The 12,000-nt window shown below is 39.1% G+C and overlaps 3 protein-coding genes across 3 annotated transcripts; 1 reads left to right on the top strand and 2 right to left on the bottom strand.

Moving 5' to 3' along the window:
- The first annotated feature begins 4,435 nt into the window (after nt 1-4,435).
- Nucleotides 4,436-5,002, top strand: LOC138879371 (uncharacterized). The gene is made up of 2 exons (XM_070158981.1): nt 4,436-4,704; nt 4,798-5,002. The coding sequence occupies exons 1-2, from the start codon at nt 4,436-4,438 to the stop codon at nt 5,000-5,002; spliced, it is 474 nt and encodes a 157-aa protein (XP_070015082.1).
- Nucleotides 5,003-9,081: 4,079 nt separating this feature from the next.
- On the bottom strand, nt 9,082-9,450 carry LOC138879370 (uncharacterized). The gene has a single exon (XM_070158980.1). The coding sequence runs from the start codon at nt 9,448-9,450 to the stop codon at nt 9,082-9,084; it is 369 nt and encodes a 122-aa protein (XP_070015081.1).
- Nucleotides 9,451-9,520: 70 nt separating this feature from the next.
- On the bottom strand, nt 9,521-9,868 carry LOC138879369 (uncharacterized). The gene has a single exon (XM_070158979.1). It carries the CDS (start codon nt 9,866-9,868, stop codon nt 9,521-9,523), a length of 348 nt encoding a protein of 115 aa, XP_070015080.1.
- Nucleotides 9,869-12,000: the final 2,132 nt, after the last annotated feature.

Below are 12,000 nucleotides of genomic sequence, written 5' to 3'. Positions count from 1 at the left end.
TTACGTAAGCATGTTAGGTTAGAATTAACTACTTACTTGGTACGAAATTTGCATTTAATTGAGTATTCTTGTGTTGCTTCTGTGTGTTTTTAATTTGGGACTACAGGACGGTATCTCGGGAGATCCCCTGTACGTATTTATGATCTAGACTGAGGTGCGTGATACCAAGAGATCCCTGGTACGTATATTGAGGATACAAAGAGATCCTTGGGATACCAAGAGATCCCTAGCATATATGGAGGATACCGAGAGATCCTCGGGATGCCAAGAGATCCTTGGCATATATTGAGGGTACTAAGAGATCCTCGGGATACTGAGAGATCCCCGGTTACTTCCTTGTGGTTTGCCTTCATCTCTGTTTCCGTTATTATACTCTTATTATGCTGTGTAGATTCTTACTGTAGACTCTCGATTGTACTACTTATCTTATCCTGTCATCTTTATATTTATTTAATCTCAGTAGGGCCCTGACCTTCCTCGTCACTACCCAACCGAGGTTAGGTTTGACACTTACTGAGTACCGCTGTGGTGTACTCATGCCTCTTCTGCGCATGTTTTTCATGTGCAGATCCAGGTACCGCTACTCAGGCCTTCATCTTTGAAGAGGCGACTGCTCTAGAGACTTCGAGGTACATATGCCGCGTTGGCAGACCGACAAGTTCCTTTCTATTCCTGCTTTTAGTATTTAGCCCTTTTGTATTTTTTCTGTTCTTATTAGATATTCCGGAGTTAGAGCTATGTAGTATTGATCTCAGCTTGTGATTTGTGGGTTTCCGGGTCTTGGATTTAGATATTGGTTTTGAGATCTATATAAATATGGTGTATGCCGAGCGACACATTTAACACTGTTATTGTCTTATTTCTGTTTTAAATTGTTTTACTTCCGCAAGTTTTGGTTGTCTTCCGCAAGTTTAGGCTTACCTAGTCGTAGAGACTAGGTGCCGTCACGATGGTTCACGGAGGGCGAACCGGGATCGTGACACACCTTCACCCAAATCCCAATTTCCCAAATCAAACATTGAAATAACAAAAAGGTGGGAAGAAAGAATATGGTAGGGCTTTAAAAGCCTTAATGAGTTACTGGTTCATGACTTCTCGTTGCTTCTACTCACACTCACCCATTGTCAGGCCCTTCACTCTTCATCCTTTGTTTTTTTTTTTTTTTAATTTTTTTAATTTTTTTAATTTTACATATATATTATATATTATGTATAACAATTTCTCTTTAACTTTTTATAATAATTATTGTCATTTCTCACCTCTTGCAAACGAAGTGTATAAATATTCGTTGAGATTTGGAATAGCTTGTGTAGGATAGTTGATATTGCCCGTCGCTGCTGCAATAGTATAGAAAGTTTTTTCTTCGATGAAGTACATGTTGGCTAGTACAACTGTCACAGTAATGTTTATATTTATATATTGTGTTTAAGTAGTTTGTTATTCTTTAAATATATATTGAATATCGGTACTCACTTCTTAATCTATTCATTATAGTATATTAACTTGAAGTCGTTATAGGAACCCATAAAATTTAAATTCTATATCCTATTCTGAATATATGTGGATTCAATTTTTATTTTATCCTTTCTCCTGTCTTTCCCATGCTGCCATGCGATAGAAGCACTAAAATTTGAAAAGTAAACAAGGTACAAATTCGATTGACTCAATGGTTTATAGTAGTAAATGTTTAGTGAGTCTAGTCAATTAAAAGGACATAGGTAATATTAAACTTTATCTTGTTATGATATTTCTATCAAAGTAAAATGAGCTGTTCACTTATATCGTTTAAAAAGTCAACATGTTATGAATAATTTCTTAAGTTATGACAGTTTAGCACATGGGATCTTTGAAAAAGTATTTTGTTACTAAAAGGAAAAATCTTTAAATCATTAACTTGGTCAAATTTCTGATTTAGCTTAATTCATTGACTAATTGAGTCCAGTTTGAGTTTTGAGTTTTATACTATGCCCAAGAATAATTTGATGGGTCAGACTCTAACACCAACATAAGAAATGAATTTTTGGCCTGACTTATTTTTAAAAACTAGCGTGAGAATTGTCCAAAACCATATACAACAACAACCCAGTATAATCTCATTTAGTGGGGTCTGGGGAGGGTAGTATGTACGCAGGCCTTACCCTCCCCCCACCCTCCGGGGCCGGGGTAGAGAGGCTGCTTCCAAATAGACCCTCGACATCCTTATCTCCAAGAACTTCCCACCTTGCTCTTGGGGAGACTCGAACTTACAACCTCTTAATTGGAAGTGAAGGTTGTCCAAAACCATATAAGAAAATCAAATATTTCATATCCTACCCATATGGAACAACTCAACATAAATAAGTTTCCATAACAAACCTGATATGATAACTTAAAAATAACATAGTAACATGCTATAATTAATTAAATTTTACTAAAATGCATAAATTTTATCATACTAATATACGTAATAACTTAAATCCTTCATATATTTATACGCTGGCACTTGAGCACAATGGTTTGATATATGAATATGTTCTTGTATCATTCATACAAATAGTGAATTGTATTTTTAGGTTAATTGTTTTTAGAGAAAATAACACTGTATATTCGCTTTCAAAATAGTAGTCAAAAAATATATATTTAATGTAATATTTTATACACTTTTGAACCTATAAAATGTAAATAATTTCGACCACATACTAAAAAGAGAAATTTTCATAAAACACTATCTTTTAGTGGTAATTACCTATCTATAGAAACCATTTGCTATATTACGGATTGTACATACGTTTTCTGTTGTTATAAGATGTATTAAATGTATTTAAGTTACTGTATTCATGAATACAGAACCAAAAATAGGCGTGAATCGGGGAAGTCCAGCTAATCAGTTGTTGTTTCGAGTGTATTCGACTGTATTCATGGCATGAAACATGAGATTACAGCTGGACAAATTACTGTATTCGACTGTATTCACGGCATGAAACAGGGGATTACACTGTTTTTAAACGGAAAGTAAATCAATTAACATAATAGACTCGTAATATAACTCAACAAACTCAGTTATAACACACAAATTTTGTATTTCCAGTTATAAAAAAGATTCTCAACAAAAAATACTCCAAAAACATAGCAATATTCAGAGAAATTATATAATACATTTGAATACATAAATTATATTAATTAAAAAAAATATCTGAATACATTCATGGCATATAAAGAGACAGTGAATACAATGAAATACATATAATACAACGGGGATACATTGAAATACAATGAAAAAAAGGCAGTGAATACAATGAAATACATGAAATACATGAAATACAGCGAGATACATTGAATTACAATGAAAAAAAGACAATGAATACAATGAAAAAAAAGACAATGAAATACAACGAGATATATTAAATTACAATGAAAAAAAAACAATGAATACAATGAAATACATGAAAATACATGGTGATACGTTGAAAATACATTGAAATATATTAATAGAAAATCAAGTTGCTCAGCCCCAAACTCCGTCGTCTTTGTTCAAGAACAAACACTAATTTCCGACGAATCCGCCGTCGAGCAAAAACCCTGAATCTCACTGTTCCCACGCATCAAAATTACAAAGTCAACATCAAAATTACAGGCCTTATGCCCCTCTTGTCTCTAATCATCCTTTGTTAGCAGCAACTGCAAAAGTCAATCATATCTTCAACTCTGTACAACAACTCTCCCTCTTCTTCATCATCCATCTAAAAAACCCCAAATCACCAAAGCAAACAACATGAAAAAAAATAATCAAATTGAGTAGCAGAAGAAGCAAGATCCCATGTTACACAGTTCAATTGGACCCTAGAGAAGGAAGAGACAAATGGAGCGGAATTCACAAACTACTAGTTTTTGGGCATCTATGTTGGCAAATAAAATGTGAACTCCGATAGGAAATGAGAAAGAATCAAGTTAGAAAACGTAATTTTGATGTGAATTTGTTCTATTGCAGATTGTGTTATGTGGTAGGTGATGTGTGTGAGAGGAATTTTGACATTGAGCATCGTATTTTTAGGGAATGAGAAAGAGAATGACATGTATCAAAGTAGAGAGAGAAAGAAAATAGTGTAAGTGAATAGCGTATTTAGTGGCTTAGGGGTAGTAGGTAACCAAAATTATATATTTTGCTACAAACATTAAAAGATATCTATAGAATTCTTATGAATGAAATTCTATTTAGAGTGAATGTCTATCTTATAGAGAGTTTTACTTTGTGGCTAAGTCATTTTTCCCCCTATAAATAGAGGGTTCTTACCCCATTGTAAATCATCCCAAAATTCAATAAGAATTTCCTCTCTTTTTCTCTGCAATATTGTTCTTCTACTTTTATTGTTTTATAACACGTTATCAGCACGAGACTCTACCGTCTCAAGAAGCTCTTTAAGAAGATTAATGTATAACTTTTCTCCTCTTTTTAATTATGACTGACATTATGAAAAGAAAGTTCGTTGCCCTTGAAATTTCGGGCAAGAACTATATGACATGGGTGTTGGATGCTGAAATCCATTTAGATGCAATGGGTCTTGGAGACGCCATTAAAGACAAAACTAAAGCATCCACGCAAGACTCTGCTAAGGCCTTGAGTTTCTTGTGCCATCATATTGATGAAGGGTTGAAAATAGAATATCTCACAGTCAAAGATCCACTTGTTTTGTGGAATGGCTTAAAGGAAAGATATGACAACTTAAAGTTGGTCACTCTTCTACAAGCATGATATGATTGGGCTCATCTGAGGCTCAAAGACTTTAAGTCTGTTTCTGAATATAATTCTGTAATGTTCAGAATTACTTCTATATTGAAACTTTATGGAGATACTATCACTGTTTATGATATGCTTGAAAAAACGTTCACAACGTTTCATGCCTCCAATATGGTCTTGCAACAGCAATACAGAGAGAAAGGTTTCAAGAAGTACTCTGAGTTGATTTCTCTTCTCCTTGTGGCTGAGCGAAATAACGACTTGCTCATGAGATATCACGAAAATTGACCCACTGGGTCTACACCATTGCCTGAAGTGGATGAGGTGTATTCCCATTATGCTAAGCGTGGAAAAGATCGTGACTCTATTCGTGGTCGTAGACAAGGAAGAAATTTTCCGGTGTTAATCACCCCCCAAAGAAAAATAATCACCAAAAGTGGAAAGGATTCCGGGGTTTCATACCCTCAAGTCTAGATTTACAATCGTTACTTACCTCAAATTGGATGAAATACTACTCTACGACGCCCTTGCCTCTCGACTCAGCCTCAACTCGCGTCGAATCTATCCAAAATCAGAATCATAACATCAATATATGCTAAGGGAACGAAGCCCATGCGAAAATAATCAAATTACATCAAGAATCCCAAAATTGGTCAAACTTGACCCCCGGGCCCACGTCTCGGAATCCGATAAAAATCACATCAATAGAATTCTTATCCTCCCACGAGTCTGTACATACAAAGAACATCAAAATTGGACCTCAAATGGCACCTCAAATCCCCAATTTACACTCTCCAATTTCAAGCCCTAATCCCCCAATTTTAGGCTTTAAATCCCACTAATTTCATGTCTAATTAGTTAGAAATCATCATAGAATCGAGTATTGAGTTCCAAAATGTTACCTACAAGTGTTTCTCTTCGAATCCCTCTTTAATCCCACACAAAAATCTTCAAATCCGACCAACAATGGTGAGAAATGGCCTAAAAATAGTGAAGATGGCTATTTAAACATTCTGCCCAGGTAATTTTTCTTAATCGCGATCGCGGGAAGACCATCGCGATCGCGAAGCACAAATTCTTGCTGACTCAGAAATAACCCTGCACGAACATGTCGCTCTCCACGTGAATGTGATACGCAGCTCCCTTACACCTACATGATCGCGGACCAGGGACTGCGTTCGCGATGAACAAATGCGTGGTCCAGCCTTGGTCCACATAACCTTACGCAAACGTGACTTTACCCGCGCGTTCACAATTCTCTACCTGATCAATTCTCGCGATCGCAGCCCTTAATACGCGAACGCGAAGAACAAACCTGACTGCCTCCAAAAATGCTCAACGCGATCATGAGCCTCCTCACATAATCGCGAAGAACGAATCTCTGCAACAGAACTGAAGTGAAATCCGCAACTCTCAAAACCACAAACTTGTCCGATAGCCTCCCGAAATTCACCCGAGGCCATCGAGACCTCAACCAAACATGCCAAGACATCCCATAACATCGTTAGCACTTGTTCCAACCTTCGGAACGCTCAAAACAACATCAAAACATCAAATCACCAAATCACCCTCGAATTCAAGCCTAAGAATTCCAAAAACATCAGAATTCCGAATTCAATCAAAGAGTCTATCAAACATCATCCCAATGACCTAAAATTTTGCACACATGTCCCAAATGAGATAAAAGACCTACTCCAATTTCTAGAATTACATTCCGACCCCGATATCAAAATTTTCGCTACCAACTGAAAAATGCCAAAATTCCAATTCCGCCAATTCAAGCCTAAATTTACCATGGACCTCCAAATTACATTCCGAACATGCTCCTAAGTCCCAATTAAAAACCAAATTCCGAGATCGTTTACTCACAAGTCAACTTCCGGTTGACTTTTCCAACTAAATCGCCAACTTAAGAGACTAAGTGTCTCATTCTTCGACAATACCACTCCGAACCTGAACCAACCAACCTGATACCACATAATACAGCTGGATAAGACATAAAGAAGCAGGAATGGGGGAAACAGAAGTAGTAACTCATGAAATGATCGGCCGAGTCGTTACATCCTCCCCCTCTTAAACAAATGTTCGTCCTCGAACGAGTCAAGAAACATACCTGATGTCTCAAATAGGTGAGGATATCTGCTCCGCATCACCCGCTCGGTCTCCCAAGTAGCCTCCTTCACGGGCTAACCTCTCCACTGTACTTTAACTGAAGCTATATCTTTCGATCTCAACTTTTTAACCTACCGCTCAAAAATAGCCACTAGCTCTACATCATAGGTCAAATCTCCCTCTAACTGAACCGTGCTGAAATCCAAAACATGAGACGGATCGCCAATATACTTCCAGAGCACAGAAACATGAAATACCGGATACACACTTGACAAGCTAGATGGCAAAGCAATCTCATAAGCCACCTCCCCAATCCTCTGAAGCACCTCAAAAGGCCTAATGAACCGAGGACTCAATTTACCCTTCTTCCCAAATCTCATAACACCCTGCATGGGTGACACCTTCACTAGAACCTTCTCCCCAACCATGTAAGATACATCATGGACCTTCTTGTCAGCATAACTCTTTTGTCTAGACTGCGCTGTACGAAGCTGCTCCTGAATCACCTTCACCTTGTCCAAAGCATCCTACACTAAGTATGTACCCAAAGGTCTAGCCTCACCCAACTCAAACCAACCAACTGGAGATCTACATCGTCTCCCATATAAGCCTCATTTGGAGCTATCTGAATAGTCGATTGTTAAGTATTATTATAAGTAAAATCCGCAAGTGGTAGAAACTGATCCCATGACCCTCCAAAATCAATAACACAAGAGCGCAACATGTTCTCCAATATCTGAATAGTGTTCTTGGACTGCCCGTTCGTCTGAGAGTCAAAAGCTGTGCTTAAATCAACTTGAGTACCCAACTCTCACGGCACGACCCTCCAGAATTGCGAAGTGAACAGAGTACCTTTATTTGAAATGATAGAAATTGGGACACCATGCAAGCGAACAATCTCTCAGATATAGATCTTTGCCAACCGCTCTGAAGAATAGGTAGTACACATAGGAATGAAGTACGCAGACTTGGTCAGGATCCACAATCACCCAAATAGTATCGAACTTCTTCAAAGTCCGTGGGAGTCCAACTACAAAGTTCATGTGATCTGCCCCCACTCCCACTCTGGGATATCTATCTTCTGAAGCATGCCACCCGGTTTCTGATGCTCATATTTCACTTGCTAACAATTGAGAGACCGAGATACAAATCCCACAATATCCTTCTTCATTCTTCTCCACCAATAATGTTGTATCAAATCCAAATACATCTTCGTGTCACCCGGATGGATGTAATACCGCAAGCTATGAGCCTCCTCTAGAATCAACTCCCGAAGCCCATCCATATTAGACACACATATCCGGCCCTACATCCTTAATACCCCATCATCACCAATAGTCACATCTCTGGCATCATCTTGCTGAACTCTGTCCTTAAGGAAAAGCAAATGAGGATCATCATACTGGCGCTCTCTGATGCGATCAAACAAGGAAGACCGAGAAACCACACATGCTAAGACCCGACTGGGCTCAGAAATGTCCAACCTCACAAACCGATTGGCCAAGGCCTGAATATCAACTACAAGAGGTTTCTCCCCAACATGAATAATTGCAAGACTGCCCATACTTACCGCCTTCCTACTCAAGGCATCAACCACTATATTGTCCTTCCCTGGATGGTACAAGATAGTGATATCATAGTCCTTTAGCAGCTCCAACCACCTCCGCTGCCTCAAATTGAGATCCTTCTACTTGAAAAAGTGCTGGAGGCTACGATGATCAGTAAACACCTCACAAGTCACACCATAGAGATAATGGGTCCAAATCATCAACGGGTGAATAATGGCAGCCAATTCTAGAAGCATAAGAAATTAATCTTCCCTCCTGCATTAACACACACCCAATACCAACTCTCGAAGCATCACAATACACTATATATGAACCAGAAGTTGATGGCAAGACTAAAATTGGAGTTGTGGTCAAGGCTATCTTGAGCTTCTGAAAGCTCGCCTCACATTTATCCGACCACCTGAATGGAGAACCTTTTTGAGTCAATTTGGTCAAGGGTGATGCAATAGATGAAAATCCCTAAACGAATCGACAATAATAGCCAGCCAAACTAAGAAAGCTGTGAATCTCTATGGTTGAGGATGGTCTAGGCCAACTCTGAACCACCTCTATCTTCTTCAGATCAACCTGAATACCTTCACTAGACACCACGTGCCCCAAGAAAGCCACTGAGTGCCAAATTTCCCCGTCCATTTCTACAGGTATGAGTGCTTCTCCTGTTAGCACCCTATGAACTATGTAAGGACCTTACCAGTTGAGAGAGAATTTCCCTTTGGCTTCATCTTGATGTGGGAAGATCTTATTCAGTACTAGCTGTCCTGCTGCAAATTGACTTGGTTTGACCCTTTTGTTGAAAGCCCTAGACATTCTGTTCTGGGAAAGCTGATCGTAACATACTGCATTCATCCTTTTTCCATCTGTAAGGGCCAATTGTTCATAATGACCCCTATCTACATCGCTAAGTTTAGCTTCCTGTATGATTCTTAAAGAAGGAATTTCTACCTCATCTAGGATGACAACTTCGGTACCATAAACCAGCATGTAAGGAGTTTCCCTGGTTAATGTGTAACTGTAGTGTGGTATCACAACAAAGTGAAAGGTAGCTTTTCGTGCCATTATTTGTGGTTTTCTACCATCTTCCTTAGTATCTTCTTGATATTTTTGTTGGCGGCTTCTAGGGCTTCATTCATCTGAGGTCTATAGGTTGTGGAATTCTTGTGTTTGATTTTGAAGTTTCACACATGGCCTTCATCAAATCATTGTTGAGATTGACAGCATTATCAGTAACAATGGACTCGGGAACTCTGAATTGGCAAACGACACGATCTTTGATAAAGTCTGCGACAACTTTCTTGGTTACTACTTTGTAAGATACAACCTCTACCCATTTTGTGAAGTAATCAATGGCTACTAGAATAAACCTTTGCCTGTTTGAAGCAGTGGGCTCAATCGGACCAATGATATCTATTCCCCAGGCGGTGAATGGCCAAGGTGCGCTTGTTGCATTGAGCTCATTTGGTGGAACATTTATCATATCGGCATGCGCTTAGCATTGTAGCATTTGCAGATATACTGGATGCAATCTGTCTCCATGGTCATCCAAAAGTAACCGGCCCTAAGTAACTTCATGGCCAAGACAAAACCATTCATGTGCGGGCTGCAGATCCTAGCATGTATATCCTCAAGCAGTTTAGAAGCTTCTTTTGTGTCGACACATCTTAGTAATCCCAAATCAGGAGTTCTCCTATACAAGTTTCCTCCACTATGGAATAAGTGATTGGACAATCTTTGGAGTGTGCATTTCTGAGTGTGGTTTGCATGCTCCAAATATTCTCCTTTCGTCAAATACTCTTTGATGTGGTGGAACCAAGGCTTTCCATCTATCTCTTCCTCGACATCAGCACAATAAGCCGGTTGATTATGGATTATTCTAGGATGGGATCAATGAAATTCTTATCTGGATGTTGTATCATAGATGACAAAGTAGCCAATGCATCAACAAACTCATTCTGAATTCTGAGCACATATCAGAACTCTATCTTTGTGAATATCTTTCTCAATTCCTACACATGGTGCAGATATGGCAATATCTTGGAAGTCTTGGTGGCTCATTCTCCTTATACCTGGTGCACAAGAAATTTGAATCAGCGATTAGCAGCAGCTCCTGAATATTCATGTTGACTGCTATGTTGAGCCCTATTATGCAGGCTTCATACTCTGTTGTGTTGTTGGTGAATGGAAATCTAAGTTTAGCAGATACCGGATAATGTTGCCCTGTTTCTTATACAAAACTTCTCCAATGCCCACTCCTTTGAAATTTGCACCTCCGTCGAAGAACATCCTCCAACCATCGTATGCTTCGGTAATATCCTCTCCTACAAATGATACCTCTTCCTCAGGAAAATATGTTTTCAAGGGTTTGTATTCTCCTCCTACCGGTTTTTTAGCGAGATGATCTGCAATGCTTGTCTTTTGACCGCCTTTTGAGTTACGTAGACGATATCAAACTTACTCAACAGTATCTACCACTTGGCTAGCTTCCCAGTTGGCATGGTTTTCTGAAATACATACTTCAAAGGGTCTATCCTGGATATGAGGTATGTGGTATAGGCATAGAAGTAATGCCTCATTTTCTGGGTCGTCCAAGTCAAAGTACAGCAAGTGCGTTCCAGCAAAGAGTAGCATGCTTCGTAAGGTGTGAACTTCTTACTCAAGTAGTATATGGCTTGCTCCTTTCTTGCTATCTCATCATGTTGTCCTAGAACACATCCGAAGGCTCCATCCAACATAGATAGATAGAGTGGCAAAGGTCGTCATGGTTCTGGCGGGACCATAACTGGTGGTGTGGATAGGTACTCCTTGATTTTGTCAAAGGCTTTCCGACAATCCTCGATCCAGCTTGTCTCGGCATCTTTCCTCGAGATCTTGAAGATAGGTTCATATATAACTGTGGACTATGCTATGAAGCAACTAATATAGTTGAGACGTCCTAGGAAGCTCATCACGTCCTTTTTTCTCCTCGGTGGTGGCAACTCCTGAATAGCTCTGACATTAGACGGATCCAGCTCGATCCCTCGACGACTGTCAATGAATCCCAGTAACTTTCTTGCGGGGACCCTGAATGCATACTTTGTGGCGTTCAGTTTCAAGTTTTACTTCCTTAACCTGTCAAAGAACTTTCTAAAGTTTGCTATGTGATATGCGACCCTCTTGGATTTGATAATGACGTCGTCCACATACACCTCTATTTCTTTGTGTATCAAATCATGGAAGATGGTTTTCAGGGCTCTCATGTAAGTAGCCCCAGCATTGTTTAGACCAAATGGCATCATATCGTAGTAATACACCCCCCATGGTGTAATAAAAGTTGTTTTCTCTGCATATCTTCATCCATCCATATCTGGTGATAACTCGCGAAGCAATCTACAAAGGATTGGAGTTCATGCTTGGCGCAATTGTCGATCAGGATGTGTATGTTTGGCAGTGGAAAGTCATCCTTGGGACTTGCTTTGTCTAAATCCCGATAATCAACACATACTCTGACTTTTCCATCTTTCTTCAGAACTGGCACAATGTTGGCTAACCAGGTTAGGTACTCAACAACCCTGAGAACTTTGGCTTTGATTTTCTTAGTAGCTTCCTCCTTGATTTTCAGGCTCATATCTG

Source organism: Nicotiana sylvestris, chromosome 10 (genome assembly GCF_000393655.2).
Source record: "Nicotiana sylvestris chromosome 10, ASM39365v2, whole genome shotgun sequence".
Lineage (NCBI taxonomy): Eukaryota > Viridiplantae > Streptophyta > Magnoliopsida > Solanales > Solanaceae > Nicotiana > Nicotiana sylvestris.
The sequence above is the reverse complement of the archived record's forward strand: the minus strand, read 5'-3'. Positions and strand labels throughout refer to the sequence as shown.

What these genes read in the sequence shown, in the direction of transcription:
- LOC138879371 (XM_070158981.1), top strand. Translation starts at nt 4,436, where the DNA reads ATGACTGACATTATGAAAAGAAAGTTCGTTGCCCTTGAAATTTCGGGC. An exon ending in GAAAGATATGACAACTTAAA is followed by an intron (nt 4,705 to 4,797) that starts GTTGGTCACTCT and finishes TGTAATGTTCAG; the next exon opens with AATTACTTCTATATTGAAAC.
- LOC138879370 (XM_070158980.1), bottom strand. Translation starts at nt 9,450, where the DNA reads ATGGCACGAAAAGCTACCTTTCACTTTGTTGTGATACCACACTACAGT.
- LOC138879369 (XM_070158979.1), bottom strand. Translation starts at nt 9,868, where the DNA reads ATGATAAATGTTCCACCAAATGAGCTCAATGCAACAAGCGCACCTTGG.